General features: G+C 52.2%; 1 protein-coding gene across 2 annotated transcripts in view; it reads left to right on the forward strand.

Annotated features, from left to right (window-relative positions):
• Positions 1–16,264, forward strand: part of CFAP77 (cilia and flagella associated protein 77) — a 125,430-nt gene that overhangs the window by 98,684 nt on the left and 10,482 nt on the right. For both annotated transcript variants that reach the window (XM_070251993.1, XM_005605898.4), the window contains one exon: positions 2,070–2,171. In XM_070251993.1, coding sequence (XP_070108094.1) covers positions 2,070–2,171 — 102 coding nt within the window. The remainder of the gene's footprint in view (positions 1–2,069; positions 2,172–16,264) is intronic.

Genomic DNA, 16,264 nt, shown 5'->3' on the forward strand with positions numbered 1-16,264 from the left:
CACGCCCTGAGTTCCTGCATTTTCCTCCTGAGCACCCCTGAGGTCACTGTCTCGTCAGATCATCTCAGTTTGCATTTTCAGATGAGGAAACTGAGGCTCAGAGAGATTAAGTGACTGGCCGAAGGTGTCAGAGCCAGGCCTTGACTCAGGCGTGTCCAAGCTCTTCTGGATGGCGAGGTCCCACTCCCACTGATTATGGGAGAGCTCAGGTTCAGCGACAGCGCCTGGGACATTCTAGGGCCAAAGTGGGAAGTGGAAGAGTCTTCCCAGGGGTCCTGGTGCCCTCTGGCCGGGCCAGGAGCCGTGCTATGGACGGTCGGGCCCCTTTTAGCTGTTCTCCGAGGTCTGAGGACTCTGAAACACCAGCTCCGTCAAGAGCAGAGCTTCGTAATAGCATTTTAAAAGCAGCCCATGACTAGTTTATTCGTTAATGGCTCAAGAAAGAGTCGGCTTACGATGGTAATGACCAGTTTTAGAGGGAGCGTTGCCATTACGAACTGCTTTATGGCTCCAACTGAGGGTCGTGTCATTTAATTAGTAACTATTGCACAGCAACTCAGAGAGTCACAAGTCCACAGCATCCCGAGCCTCCAAGGACACATCCTGTGACTCTGGAGACAATCCTGCAGCCAGCACCTCTCCGTTTTTTTTAGCAGAGCAGCCCCTGAGCAGCCAGTGTGAGCGGCTCCACCCCAAGCACTGGCTGGGAACTGGCACCAGGTGCAGGAGCACGACTTTGAGTGACCCGCCACTTCACTGAGGTCTCAGTTTCCTCACTGGGCAAAAAAAGGGGGTCAGATTAAATTAGGGCCCGCCATGACACGCCTAGCATGAAGTAGGCACTCAGAATACACTGTGGAACCAAGCCCAGAGTTCTCTTCCCGTTCCAAGATTCTTTGTGGCTGATAGGTTTTCTAACAAACGGCCATGAGCACCCAGACCCACCAAACCCTGGGGGCTGCTGTCTGGGGTTGATAAGCAATTTATTGGGGTTGATGAGATGGTCAGTTTGCAAGGTGAAATTGCCACCATCCAAGAGGAAGCCTGTCTCCGCAGCAGCTAAGGATGTCCTGGAGTTTGGATGGTGATGCCCCTCAACGAAATTCTTGGTAATGGCTTCCGTTTAACGAGCAATCATCTCGGGCCAGACTCCGCTCAAAGCTTAACTCAGCAAGTCCTACAATAACGCTGTTTGTTAGGCATCACTACCCCACTTTCAGTGCAGGGAAGTGAGGCCTAGAAAGGTGACATGACTTGCCAGCACCCCTCCAATTCTGACACCCAGCTTGTTAACCCCCGGCTAGACAGCCTCTCTGCTTGGGTTCAAAGATAAAGTGTCAAAACTGTTCTAGAAGGCAGAGAGGACAGCTGATCCAAAGGGCTTGTAAGTTACCCACAGGCACATTCAATAAAACTAATACAATTGATTAACAAAATAAGTCAATAAAAGGGGGTTGATAGGGTCGTGGCATCTTCAGTTAAAGTCAGGTCAGTATGAAGTTGAGGAGGAGTGGGACTCCCTCTGTGCCTTTGAAATCCCACCCACAGAGACCTCGTGGGCTCTGAACCGAGTCCCTGAAGCCCTCTCCCAAAAGGAGCCGTCCTTCCTCTCCCGCGAGCAGGCAGGCACGGTAGGACCTGCTCCTGAGAAACGGCAACCGTCCCCTGAACCATGCACTCTTCATTCCGACACAGTGGAGTCCCTACTAATCGCCAGGGCTGGGTTAGCTACGGAGGAAATGTCAAGGTTGCCTGGGACACCGTCCCTGCCCTCAAGGCGGCTGCATGCCAGAACCCGGGGTGTTCTAGGGTCAAACCAGAACCCAGAACAACATGCTCTTGGCATCAGGTGGTCCCGCTCCCAAGTCCATTGGGCCGTGGCCAGGGGCAGGGCCAGGAGCGCAGGTGCCGTGAAGTCAGACTCGGAGACGGGCCAGAGCCAGGAGGAATATGAGCCCCAGGTCTGCAGCACCAGGAATGCCGACCCTCCGCCCTCGCGCCCTTCCTCGTAGCTCAGGCTTCTCCAGGAGCCAGCTACCATCTCACCTTTGCACTCCTCTGGCCTGCAGGTGATCCTGGGGAAGCTGTATGAGACCCGGAGCAGTCAGCTGAGGAAGTACAAGCCCCCGGTGAAGCTGGATGCCCTCTGGCATATGCCTCACTTCCAGAAGGTCAGTCTCGCCTCCAACTGCCGCTTTCCGCCCTGGGGCGGGCGCCGCTCACCTTGCCTGGTCTTTACCTGTCCTCTAGACAGTGGGGTTCTGTGGGCTTCTAACCACGGATTGGCATAACAATGACAACGATAACAGTAATAACAGTGAAAGCAATAACTAACATTTTTTGAGCACTTCCTAAGTGCCGGGCACTGAGTTCCACGTCCTTGACTCTTCACACTCGTTGGAGAGCGGCTGCTACTGCATTCCTGTTTCAGACAGGAAACATGGCGCGTGCTGGTAAGCGGCAGCCTTGGGCTGAACCTGGGCCATCTGACCATGGAGCCTGGGTGTCTGTCCACCGGGCGGACACTGGGTCAAACCCCTCCACTGATGGGGTCATCGATGCACCACATCCAGCACTGGGGATTTGGGGATGCAAGACAGCTCCATGCCACCAGCGCTAACCCTCCCTGGGAGATGGAGCACATGTCTCATGAGGGCACAACATGCACCCAGAGAACTAACACCTGCTGTGCTCTGGCCTCAGATCTGACCCGGCGTCATTAGGCCATGTAGCCCTGTAGCACCTGGATGGACCTCACTTTCAGCACCTTTTAGCAGGGGACGAACAAGGCAAGACTGGGGGCGTCGTACAGAGGAGAGGCACTGGGAGACGTGGAGAGAGCGGCTTCGGGATGGGAGGGGGCTGTGCATGCCTGACTCGGGCCCAGCAAGCCTTTCTAAGGGACCACGAGGGACATTCCTGGCCCCGGGAAGACAGCTGGACAAAACAATGTACCTGGCCAGCCCCCAGCTGGCTGCAATGTTGAGTTAAACTGCAATTTAGACAATGAAGGGGCCGGTGCCTTCCTGAGCCTAATGCAATCGAACAAGCTGCCGGGCTTTGCCAGAGAAGCCTGCTTGCCCGCCTTGATGTGGCCTCTCATGTCCTGCCCAAGTGGCCTCCGTCAGCATACGTCAGTGACCACTCACCCTGCCGCCATCAGCCAGCCACCCCTGTGCACAGGAGCAGGACCGGGCACCATGCAAGGGATGCTGCGAGGCACTGCAATGCTGCGGCTCTGAAGCTTCTTTGCCCTGGCCTCGGCAGGACCGCTTAACTCTGGTTTCTCTGTCTCTCTCAATTTCCTGCCTTTGTAACCACATCCCTCTTCCCCCTTCTCTCTCTCACACTCGGTAGTTTCCACCCACAGCCTCTTTCCTGGCCCCTCCTGTTGCTTTTCCTCCTTTGCTCTTCTCTCTCAGATTTTCCCAAAGTCCATGGGGATGCAGGCATCGGGGGGATGCTGCCTGGGGAGGGACGGGACCCATGGCTCCTCAGGCACGAGATGCCCTCCACAGCGCTCTGCTCTACAGCATTGCCTCTGGCCCCTCTCAGCCCCCTGGTCTGTGACTCAGAATCTACCTGTAGCTCCGAAGGCAATGCACAATGAAGGGCTCAGGGGGTCTTCCCCCAGTGCATCAAGGAAAGGGACCCCCCCGTCCCCAACACCCTCCAGCCAGGTCACCCCGATTCTCCTGTGTCAGGAGCACCTGGCTTGCACGCCCGCATCCCCACATGCCTGGCCCAGAGAAGAAGCGCGAGGCGGAAATAGACAAAAGAGTTTCTCTGACCGTGGGTGTCTTCCAGTCCTTAGATTGTTGTTACAAAATACTCTTATGAACAGCAACAGCCAACCTGCGGGGATGCTATCCTTTGTTCGGGGGCAGGCACGGCGCTAAGTCATCAATGTGTATTATTTCAGGCGAGTATCCTCACCCACGCAGTGCAGAGGACAGGCAGAGGGGGCTTGTGCTCTCCCCACCCAGTGCATGGCTGCCCGTTCCTCTGACTGCAGGGCCCAAGCTAGGACGCATCGCCCACCGTGTCATAGAAATAGTGAGGCGGAGAATAAACACGCAAGCCCTGGGACTTACGGGGTGTTTTCCATCTTCTCTGGGGATGTTCATGGGACTCTGGAAGTTCAGCTGCAGAACTCAGAGCAGGGCTCATCCCTGGGCGCCCCCCGTACAGCCCTGCAGAGGCCCTTGGTTCCCCAGAGGGCTGCCATCAAGGATGCAGCGCTCAGCGCCTCCCCTGTTGGGAAGAACCAGCACGAAAAGTATTTATTGAGCTCTTACTGCATGCCCAGTGCTGAACAGGCATTATCTCATAGCTATCCCCATTCTATTGATGTGGAAACTGAGGCCCAGAGAGCTGAAGGAACTTGCCCTGGGAGAAGGGGGGTCCCTGCCTAATGCAGGGCCTCTTCTCTTGATGGCTGGGCTGTGATGCCTCCTGGCCACACCCCAGCAAGTCCCCTCTTCCCATCAAGGGCTCCTCTCTTCCCCTTCATGGTACCGATCTGTGCTGTAATTAATTAATTAACTGGCCAATTAGTTGTCCAATGTCCATCTTCCCCTATGAAACATGAGTCCACAAGGACCATGCCTGCTGTATCCCCACCATGTCCACAGAGCCCAGTGTGGTGCCTGGAACCTGGGAGGTGGTCAGTAGATGTCTGTGGAAAGAATGAATGAAGGAGTAGGTGAATGAATGAATGACCAGTACAACGCAGAATGACGATTTAAAAATCTTTCACAGACCCAATGAAACCCCCATTCTCAACCTAAACGTCCCGGTGCCCATCAGCTCTGGCAGCCGCTGACTGGGTCCCGACTCAGAGGGGCCAGTGCAGCCGGAGTCCATCCTCCGCGACACGGCTGCCGCTGTCCGCAGCATCATGCAAGGCCCCAGGAGGGTCTTTGTCTGTGCCTCGTGTCTCCGCTGATCCGCCGCCCCAGCCCCTCCCTACTCGCGTCCCATTATGAAAGGAAAAAGCGTTTCCAAAAAGTTGAACCTGTCACAGTGATGGATAACCTAAATGGACTCTCCCCGCTCGCGAACAGATGTCGATGCTGAACTCTGTCAGAAATAATTAAACACCTTTCACATGGAAAAGCAGCAGGCGGGGGCACCGTGGCCTGCTCCTTGGGCGGGGTCAATGTGGCGGAGCAGGCTGGCTTTCTGCACCAGCCCTGCCAGCCCACGAGGGGGCTGCCTCTGCCAACGGGGCTGCCAGACCCTCCCCACCCTGCAAAGGGGCTGCCAAGACCCTCCCCTCCTCGGCATGACACAGGGCACGCACCAGTCGTGAGCCCAAGAGAGACCAAGGAAAGGTGAAGAGACATCCCTCAGGGAGATTCCCTGTGGGGCCCCGCAGAGTCCCGGCAGAGACTGGGCTCCCAGACTCCAGCGCTTCTTTCTGGTCTGTGTGACCAGCAACTGCCACGGGACAGCCAGTGCCCAGGGGGAGGTCAGCTGACAGCTGGCAGGTGGCCTTCCTACTGGGACATTTGTACTGTGCCACGAGCAGCTGGGAGGCCTGGGCCAGCTGCTGACCCTCTCTGGGCCGCAGTCTCCTTATCTGACAATGAGGGGTTAGCTCTAGTTCTTGAAGCTCTCTTCCAACCTCAGGTTCCATGATCCCAAGTTCGGTGGTCAAGGAGCCATGTGTGAGGGGTTGCAGGGGCTCTTGGAGGTGGAGACCCCAAACCCAGAGTGAGCCGTAAGGGGGAACAGCTCTGACCTTTCCTCAGGTTCCCACTGGGGGGATGGGACGTGAACTCATGGCTCCCACCGGTGAGTGGGGGACTGCTGGATGTGGGCTGGCACCCTCTCTGCCCGGCGGTGTGGGGGCTCTCTCCTGGTCTTCATGCTGTGTGCTGCGGCCTGCAGGGCACAGCATGGTGGCCGGCGGGGAGGGAGGAGGGAAGCAGCGTGGTATGCATGTGTGTGCGTGACCCCAGGGTCACCCAGACCTGGGTCACACGGGAACCCCGCCATCCCCTCCTGTCAGGTAGCTTTACCTGTCCAAGATCCTGCTTCCTCTTCCGTGAAATGGGCTGGTGATGCCCCTGGCAGGGCTGCTGGAGGATTCGAGGAGAACACACGTATAAAACGTTTAGCAAAGTGCCTGACCCTCATTAAGCCGCCAATAAAAGGCAGCTGCCAAGAGGATGGTCCTGGTGATCATTCATTCATTCACTTGTCATTCATTCCTTCACAAATCTCATCATTGAGCACCTCTATGCCAGGCCCTGTTCTTGGCGCTGATGATACGCTGCTGTGGGGCTGCTGGCAACTGGCAAGGAGTTGGGTGGACAGGTAACTGCACAAGTGGACGGCTAGATGGGGAAGTTTGGAGAAGCTCCACCCCCAGGGTCCAGTTCTCACAGCCTGAAATGGTGGGGAGACACCAACCTAAGTTTAGGGGGTGGAGATGTTTCCCATAACAATAACCCATCAATATAATCCTGGCCCCGGCCTGGCCCACCCTGTTCACCTGCCTTTTGCAGAAACCTCCTCGGGTTTTCTGGGCTCTGGCCCAGGACAGTCCCCCTCGGGCCCCGTGGGGAGGCGGGACTATGAATAGCGCCGCCTTCTGCTCTCAAAGGTGACCCGGTCTGAACCACACATTCTGTGGCCACCTAATATTAAGCCAAGAAGAACAGACAGCAGTTTATCCTTCTTTACAAAAAGACTGTCAGTGATAACAGCCTGAAGACAAACGGGTGGGGGCTCCAAATATTTGTGGTGGCATTGACAACGGTGGTGAAAGGCTGGGGGCCATGGGTCAAGTGATGGCTTGAGTACACAGTGGAGATGTTATATACATGTCATAATGATAACATATACTATCGTGAACTACTGTGCAGCCACTGAAGATAAGGACTTTAGTCTGTACTTCTTGACACTTTAATCATATTTTCCCACTTCAATAATAATTTCCCCGCATTTTATTGGAGGAAAGAACCTCTGCTGTGTGACCCTCTTTGGATGGAGGCACCCGTGCATTGCTACAGGTGTCTGTGTCAAGGACAGACATCCTGAAGGGAGGTCCCCCACGTGGCAGCTGCGGTGAAGTCTGGGGTGGGATTCAGGCTGAGTTTTATTTTCTCTGATGCTCTTTTCTGCATTGTTTGAATTTCTACGGTGAGAACACGTAACTTTTCCAGAACCAGTGAGGCTATTAAAAAGAAATGTTTTCAAAGGACGGAGACTCTCCATCCTTCCCCGGGGACGTGTCGCAGTGCTCGAGCCCCTTTCAGCCCAGCTCCTCCTGATGGCACATGAAACGTTCCCAGCTGTTGACCAAGCCTGGTTTCTCATATTCTGTCTCCAACAGGCGTGAAGGTCAGAGGCCGGTGCTCCACCCCAGCAGCAAAGTCCGGATCTCTGCGGCCAAGTCCATGTTAGATCTGGAGATCCAAAACCCATCATAGAAGGGGGGTTTGCCCAAGCACCTGGGGGTCTCCACTTCAACCCAAACACCCCGCCTCTCCCACCACAGCCCTTGTCTTTCCTCTACAGCACCGACACCCACTGACATTACATAGTCATTCAGTCACTAAAGTATGAACAAATTGACTATATTTTCACTTGGCTTTCGGTTTCAGCCCCACTACTTTAGAATAATGGCCCACGCTATTAGGCTAACAGTTTGATTTACAAGCTCTTGTGCTCCGAATGCTGAGATCAAACTCCTCGCTTTGTGGAAGACTAACCCTGCCTCGGGTCTCCTGGGCCCCCTGCTCCCTAATAGAACAGGAGACGGCGGGGGAAAAAAATCAGCAGCCAGCCAAGCAGTGACACCAGAGATGCTGCTGATTAGCGAAAGCTGCTGAATCTAAGAAAGGATTTTCTTCCCCACCTTTAAGCTCTCTTACAAATCATAGCCGGCTGGGAAGCTAACTCTCTGTTAAACCCCCAGAGTGGCCTCTGAGCCTGTCCATCCCCCCACTGCCACCTCTGCAAAGGGCCCGCGACGATGGACCCTTCTCCATGCAGGTGTGGCCAGCCCCAAAGTCACTCCTTCCAGACCCAGGGGGGAAATTGCAGACGTGCTGCTCCTCCCCGAGGCCCCTGCAGCCGCCGTGTATTTTAAGAATCCTGTCGCTCTGTTGCCTCGGAATAAGACTCATCCCCTGCTGCCTGCTGTGTAGGGCGCCGAGCACAGGGATGGAATGTGTCACACACACGCAGAAACGGGGCAATAGGAAGAATGATTCAGAGGTCCTGACGCAGTTGACGTTTCCTCCCTAAATACAGATAGCCCCCATTATAAATCAGATCAGTATGCAGAAGAGCTGACTCGCTGAAGGAATAAAAGCAGGGCCTTAATTGGTTTGACATGATCCAGCACCTCGGAGGCACAGAATTTTTAGGCACCTGCTCCCAAGGTGACATTGCTGCTCACATACTAGCAAGTCACAAACAGCCAGAGCTGAAGCTCTGGGGACCAGGACAAGAGGAAAGGTGGTGGGGGGTGGGGGTGGAGAGGTGATAGCGGCAAAGTTCCTGGAGCAGTTCAAGAAAGCTCGAGAAGTCTGGGGGACACCGGGTCACGGATCGAGATCTCAGGCGTCTATGTTGGGGCCCAGAGAGGCTGGCATGGTGGGGGAAGCGGGACCTGGCACTTCTAACAGGACCAGCCCTGCATCCTGGGGGCCCCCAGCCTGGCTGTCCCCGTAATCCTTCCAGCACCTGGAAATTTTCAGTTTAATCCAGAAAGTTCTTCTCCCCCACTGGGTACAAAAATATTTTGAATTTTGTGTTGAAAATCAACCAGAAAATAGACTAAGACAGCTTGTTTTGACATCAGGTATCTATTTCTAATCTCTAGAGATAGCTAGAGTCTCATGTTGAATTTTGGGAGTCGATGGGACTTCAGGGGTGCCCAATTTCTTCTTCCAGCTCATCCCCAAGAGAACAGATTCTCGATGATCTTAAGAGAATCTCCCAGGCTTGAGAAGGATTCAGGCTAACGTCTGCCACCTCTGGGATGGCTTCCTCGATGTCTCCCACAAATCCTTCATTTCCATGTGTCCCTGCTTGTCATCCTCTGTCACCAGGCACCAATACCGCTGGTGTGATGGGATGCTAAGGTGCCTAGCATGTGGCCAGTAGCAGGTTCTAGCAGATAAACAGCATTAGATGATTTACTCGGACAAACTCAGGGTTCATTCAAACTGAGTTTTGTCAAAAGTGAAGGCAAGATGAATCAAGACGCTGCTATCTTTATATCCAAAAGCCACAAGCAACAAACACAGCCTTCCTGGTTTCCCTCGGAGATATGAGATGAGATATGCATCAGAGGACATACATGAGGAGGAAGAAAGCAAGATGTGGGGATGTTTGTTGGGCCTCTTCTCTTCCCCTGCTCAAAGAGGTCCTGTAAAATGATGTCTTAGAGTGGCACAAAAAAAACGTGGGGAGTTTGACCAAAGTCCACTGGCCGGAAGTACAGATGGAAGGGCATCCAAGAAGATACTCTGAAGACAGTGGGTGTTCCCAGATGGCAGCAACAAAGACACCATGACCAACTCACACATCCGGAGCACCTTTTTCGTTCGGGGCTGTGTGCTTTGATGACGATCTCATTGCACGACAGTATTCTCAATAACCCTATGTGGTAGTGAGAAGTCACACTGTCTCAGAGAGGAGGAAACCAGAGCTTGGAGGCTTAAAGTCACGTGCCCCAGGGTCACAGTTAACAGGTGGCAGAGTGGGGGCTTGGACCCTCTGGCAGGCTGCATCCAGCCCTCCGGCCCTGGAAGAGCCGATAAATACTAAGGACCTGCAGCTGAGGTCAGGGGCCAGCGGGGGCTAAATGCAGGACCTGGGAAGGAAAGAGAAGGGCAGTCAGGAACTCAGGTTTTTATAGGTGTCCAGAGGGTCGTGGCCAGCCCTGCTCTGGCTGATTTAAGCCCTTGCAATAAACAAAACTTCCCACTGCCCTGAAAGCCTTTGGACCTTGATAAAACCCCTGAGCATCTTTTAAATTGCAGTTTGGCCCCAAGGCTAAAGAGGGAAGAGGCCATTGATCGGGGTTCAGGCTTGCTGTATCGAAAGGCGTGAGGCAGAGACGCAGTATAGCGGAGGGCTGAGCCTGCGGGCCGGAAGCCACACAGACGCTCCTGGTCCCAGCCTGCCTCCTGCTGGCCTCTGTGTCTGTATCTGTACAGTGGGGGTAGTAACAGAGGGGGCCCAGTGCAGCTGTGCTGTGATGCGCTTGGCATGGGCCAGGCCAGGGGAAGGCCATGGAGCCACATTCTCTGAGGTGGGCGGGGCCTTGGCACCTGCTCCTCTACATGGTGGCTCTCAAGCCTGGCTGGGGTCCTCTGAGGAGAGGTTTAAACTGCAGATTCCAGGGTGCCACCCGGGACCCTGACCCAGTGGGACTGAGGAAGCCCCTAAACCTGCCTTTTCAGCAAGCAGCTCCCCCAGCTCCCTGAGTCAATGTCAACTCCGCTGACGCAGTTATGTTTAAAGGGCATGTTGACTATGGCAGGTGGGTGCACTTTTGTATGTTTGATATGGAGCATGTTGGGACCTTGAATGCCCGTTGGAGACAGCCTGTTGTCTGCTAAACAGCCCTAAGGATTATGAACTTCTGTCTTCGTCTGCTCAGACAGCTGTAACAAAATACCATACTCGGGGTGCCTTAAACAACAGACACGTTTCTCTCAGTGCTGGAGGCTTGAAGTCCGAGATTAAGGTGCCAGCGGGGGTAGGTCGTGGTGAGGACTCTCTTCCTGGCTCGCAAACGGCCATCTTCTCATTGTGTCCTTGTGTGGAGAGAGAGAAAGCAAGCTCTCTGGTGTCTCTTCTCATAAGGGCGCTAATCCCATCATAGGGGTCCCACCCTCCCGACTTCATCTACAGTCATTACATCCAAAGGCCCCGCCTGCAAATACCATCACACTGTGGGTAGGGCTTCACACGTGGATTTTAAAGGGACATAATTCAGTCCTCAGCAACTTCTTTCTCAAGTTCAGCTGGAATCTGCCTCCTTCTGCCTTCCACCACCTGCTTGTTTCCCCTTCTCGAGCCCCACGGAACCACCTGCTCCCCTTCTAAGTGACAGCAATGCAAACACCCGAGGTCAGACCCTGTTTCTTCTTCGATGCCCAGAGTCTTGGCTGTTCCTCAGGGCAGAGAGTTCTCGTCAGAAGGCGGGACCCTGTGCTGACCCCGTGGCTGAATGGTTAAGTTCGTGCGCCCCCCTCCGGCAGCCAGAGTCTTGCCAGTTCGGATCCTGGGCACGGACATGGCACCATTCATATAAGCCATGCTGAGGTGGCACCCCACATAGCACAACTAGAAGGATATGCAACCAGAATATACAACTGTGTACTGGGGGGCTTTGGGAGAAGAAGAAGAAGAAAAAGATTGGCAACAGATGTTAGCTCAGGTGCCAATTTAAAAAAAAAAAAAAAAAGAAAGTGGGACCCTGTGTGGCAGTGACAGTGGACAGCCAGACACTGTGACCTCTGCCACTCAGTGTTCCATTCTCTACCTTCGTTCACAGTCATAGAAGATTTGTCAACTTGAATGGCCTTTCTACATATTTTTGAATGAATTATGGTTGAACATGTCCATCAGTGTCACTTGAATCGTTTAATATAAGAATCTATGTGAATATTCCCTGCTTGGGGGCAATTTCAGGAAGACATTGCCGTTGGATTTGAATATTACTAATAATAGTCCTAATTAGTAGCAGCCACCATGTCTGAGTGCTTACTCTCTGGGCCAGGGGCTTGGCAATGACCCCACTGAAGAAAATAAAACACCTCTTCTACTTAGAGGTTTAGGTGAGCAAAGCAGATACAGAGGATCTTTAGGATGTTTGAATCTCAGATGCATTTTTAAGGGCTTTGTTGCCTTATCCCAGGCTCCTAACCTATCCATCTATCTGTCCATATCCATGCTTCTGTCTGCCCATCCATCCGTCCATCTGTCCACCCATCCATCCATCCGTCCATCCAACCATCCATCCATCCAACCATTCCATTCATTCATCCATCCATCCATCTGTTCATCTATTCAGCCACCCAGCCAAGATTTCTTGAGTGTCTATGGAGTGCCCTCAACTGTCAAGTTACCCCAAGACCTTTGAAGGTTTCCTGTCTGTTGACATTTCCCCAGGACAGTGTCCCGAATAAGGTATCAACATCCTCCTCTTTGAAGACACTTTAATATTCCTATTTGTGACTGGACAGGGTCAGCCTCATCAACCCCAGAAAAGTTCTGTTCCTTCTGAAAGGATACCAGAAAAAATTCTTCCTGCTCATTATTCCAACAAGACAAAAGGGGAAAGACTACACAGACCTCACTGTGTGCACTCCCCCAGGATGGGCGGTGGACACCGAACATCTGAGTGCGTCCCCGGCTGCCCTGGCAGTAACACAGGAGCTGTTCAACAGCCTATATGAATAAGCGATGAGGCGCTGACGGGCACTGCATGGAAGGCTCAGCAAAGGACTTAATTTGCAACCAAGCACAAAATCAAAGACTCTGTCAACCGAGGAACCGTGCGCCCGGATAACCACCTTGCGCTACCTGAGAAAGCACTGTCAGGTAAATTTCCAGAGAAAGTAATTAAGGAATCCCCATTGTCTAAATTCAGCAGCAAAATCTGGCGCTCTGGAATTTGATGCTCACCAGGGATCTGGTGTCTCCTCCCAGCCTGATCCTTCCTCAAAATGAACAGGGGAGGTTTATGAAGGGATCGACTGGTGTGTCTCCCCCTCACTCTCCCGAAGACATCCCCCCAGCACCGTGTGCTCCTGCATGTGTTGCCTTGTCGAAGAAGCAGTAGGCAGCAAATGAGATGGCTGCTTGTGAGACGGGGGGTGAGATTAATATACAAATATATAGACCTCTCTGAGATCCGGCAAACACCAATTAATATTTATCAAGTACCCACGGTGCTCATGATACTGAGCATCAACATGCAAAGCATACAGTCCCTGCATCAGGGAGTCTATACTCTGACTCAAAAGCTACCCATAGATAGATGCTCCGTGTGCTCGGAGGCCCCCGCCCTGGTGGGAGAACCCCTCAGGAGTTTACATTAATATTTATAGCAAGTGACCTCTTCTTACTAACATGATGTAGAATTCTCAACCAGGTGTCATCAGCACCATGGCCTCCACTGGGGGAGCACTGCTCAGACACCAGCCCAAGTCGCTGGGGGGCTGTCCCATTCACAAAGACTCCTGGCAGGGTCTATCAACACATCTCCTTCACTAACTCCCTTCTTAGCTCTCACTTGAGCTTAAAAGAAAAAGTCCCGTTCTCCATTGACGATTAGAGTCCACCATAATCGTCCATATCCGGATCTTTCTAAGCGGTGTTGGCCATCTAAGCACTCCGCTAGAATATCCCACTGCCCGTTTGCAGCTGGATGGCTCACGGCCACCTCCCAGAATAGCACCAAGCAGACTCCCGTCATCTGGGCTCTGAAAAGAAAAGGGGGAACCCCCCTTCCTGGCAGCTCTGCTTGTCACAGCATTTGTTGACAACCCCATTGAAAACAGCCCTGGCTGCTGCTGTGAAGTCTCGTTCTGTCTCCCATTCACTCCCTTCTCAGACAGTTTTTGAAAGGCGAAAAGTCTGGAAAACACACACACATGGCCCCCGCCCCCAGCCCCGGGCACCAGGGGAGCGAGGCGGCAGCCCGGGTGAGTGGGGCTGACGAGCCTCCTCACCTGGCCCCACAGTGCACCGCCTCCAATTAAATCAAAATGGTTTGTTTTTAATGGTCTTTTACACTGACAAGTGGGCGATCATTTTGGGCCCACTAGCTGTCAGGGAACTGAGGCAAATCCTCGGTTGATAATGCCCAATGCTTCCAATTAGGAGCCAAGGCCGCTCCTGGCGCGCTAACGATTCCCCAGCCACCCCCTCGGCCCCTTTGGCGCTGGCTGTTTCTTCTTGCCTCCTCGCCGCAAATTACTGACACAAAACGGAAGGCCCCGCGTCTCCTCCGCCACGCCAGGCCCGGGCCCTGTTGGGCTTAATGAGCCGATGGAAGTTTCGTGGCTCCAGCGCTAAATTCTTTTCTTGTTTGACAGCTGCTCGGCTAAGGCGAGTGTTGACCTTATAAAAGATTTAGTGTTTCTCATTATTTTCTGTCAAGCTTCACAAGTGATGGCTCCACAGTTATCATTTGCATCCTGGGGTGTGCGTGCATGTGTGTGTGTGTGTGTCGGATGGGGGCTCCAAAGTGGAGACGGGGAACCGGAAAGGGGTCTTTCTCTCTTTGCTTGGCATTTGGCTCCTGCGCAATGGCTTCCAGTGAGACATTCTTCCGGGGCTGAGGTGTTTCAAAGAGAAGTCAAGAGGCAAAGCCCAGATGATGGATGGTTCCATGGCTTCCAGGCCTCCCCCATGGAGCTCTGGTAGAGGCACAGCAAAAAACCCAGTGTACCCGGAGACTGGTCAGCTCCAAGAACCTGCAGACAGTGGCTGGGTAAAGTGGTGATCTGAAGCAGAGTCGATGCTCAGGAGAGTTTTCGGGCCACACTCGAGATTTCATCAGGAGGGGCTCACGCTTTCCTTCCAGGCCCCATTTAAAGCCGTTGTCGGCAAGATTCCTTCCTCTGTTTTCCATCCTATATAAGGATTTAATGTTTTTTAAAAGTAGAACCATTTTTTTAAGTGGCACGTATTCGTCTCCCCTGAGATGACTATGGGAACATTTCTTGGCTTTTATTTTGTTCCCGCACCCATGCCAAATTGGGGCTGTTCCATATTAACAAGACTCCAGGGAGTCCGTGCTGGCTCCTTTGTCAGCCTCCTGCTGGCCTCTCCATCTCATCTCTTTCAATCTCTGTGTTCTCCTCCTCGCTCTCACCTGCCCACTGGCCATCCCAGGTGAGGGTGACCCAAGGTTGCCTGGAGAGGGAGAGAGAGTTAAGGGCAGGTGAACATATGGATGTCTTCTCTCAGGGGTTCTGAGTCTTCATTCTTCCTTGTTACCATGGGAGACTCTATTTTGATCTCTTAGAGCAAAAACATGGTACCCTCTCCCTCCCGTGTCCATGGCAGACCTTGCTAATCGATCATTGCACACTTTTCCCATGAGCCTAGATTCAGCCTGAGAATATTTTATAACAGAACACAGGCATCAGCCACCATCCATCTGCTAGAGCTGACACATGAAATAAAGCCTCCTTACCATCCCTGCCTTAGAGGTCCATTTAAAACAATTGCTAAGTATCCTAAAATTCCTTGTCTTTTTATGCTACATTAAGATGATATCTATATAAAAGGAAATAAAATATAGCCCACTAACAGAAAATAGACAAATTGGACTTGATCAAAATTGGTGCTTCAAATGGTACTAACAAGAAAGTGAAAAGACAGCCCCCAGAATAGGAGAGAATATTTGCAAATCATATATCTGATAAGGGACTTGTATCTATGAATATAAATATTGCTCTTATAACTCAGTAATGAAAAGACAAATAACCCAATTTTAAAATGGGCAAAGGATAGGAATAGACATTTCTCCATGGAAGATACACAAATCGCCAATAAGTACATGAAGGACGATCGAGATCATTAGCCACTAGGGGAATGCAAATCAAAACCACAATGAGACACCACTGACACCCACTAACTAGGATGGCTATAATAAAATAAGACAATAACAAGTGTTTGCGAGGATGTGGAGAAGTTGGAGCCCTCACATACGGCTGGTGAGAATAAAAAATGGTGCAGCCACTTTGGACAACACTGTGGCAGTTCCCCAAAAGGGTAAACATACAGTCCACATCTGACCTAGCAATTCCACTCTTTGGTATCTACCCAAAAACATGAAAACGTACATCCAAAAACGTGTACATGAGTGTTCACAGCAGCATTACTCATAATAGCCACAAAGTGGAAACAACCCAAATGTCCTCATCTGATGAAGGGATAAACAAAATGTGGTAGTTCGTATGAAAGAATATTATTCATCAATGAAAAGGAATTAAGTGCTGATACAGCGTGGACGAACCTTGAAAACATTACGCTAGGTGAAAGAAGGCAATCACAAAAGACCGTGTTTCGTGCGATGCCATTTATATGAAATGTCCAGAATAGGCAAATCCATAGAGACAGAAAGCGGTTAGTGGTGGCCAGGGGTGGGGACGAGAAACGGGGCATGGCTACAAATGGGTACAAGCTTTCTTTTTCAGGGTGACGGAAATGTTCTAAACTTAGATTATGATGGTGGTTGCATAATCCTATGAATATACTAAAAATCATTGAT

This window comes from Equus caballus, chromosome 25 (genome assembly GCF_041296265.1).
Source record: "Equus caballus isolate H_3958 breed thoroughbred chromosome 25, TB-T2T, whole genome shotgun sequence".
Classification (NCBI taxonomy): domain Eukaryota; kingdom Metazoa; phylum Chordata; class Mammalia; order Perissodactyla; family Equidae; genus Equus; species Equus caballus.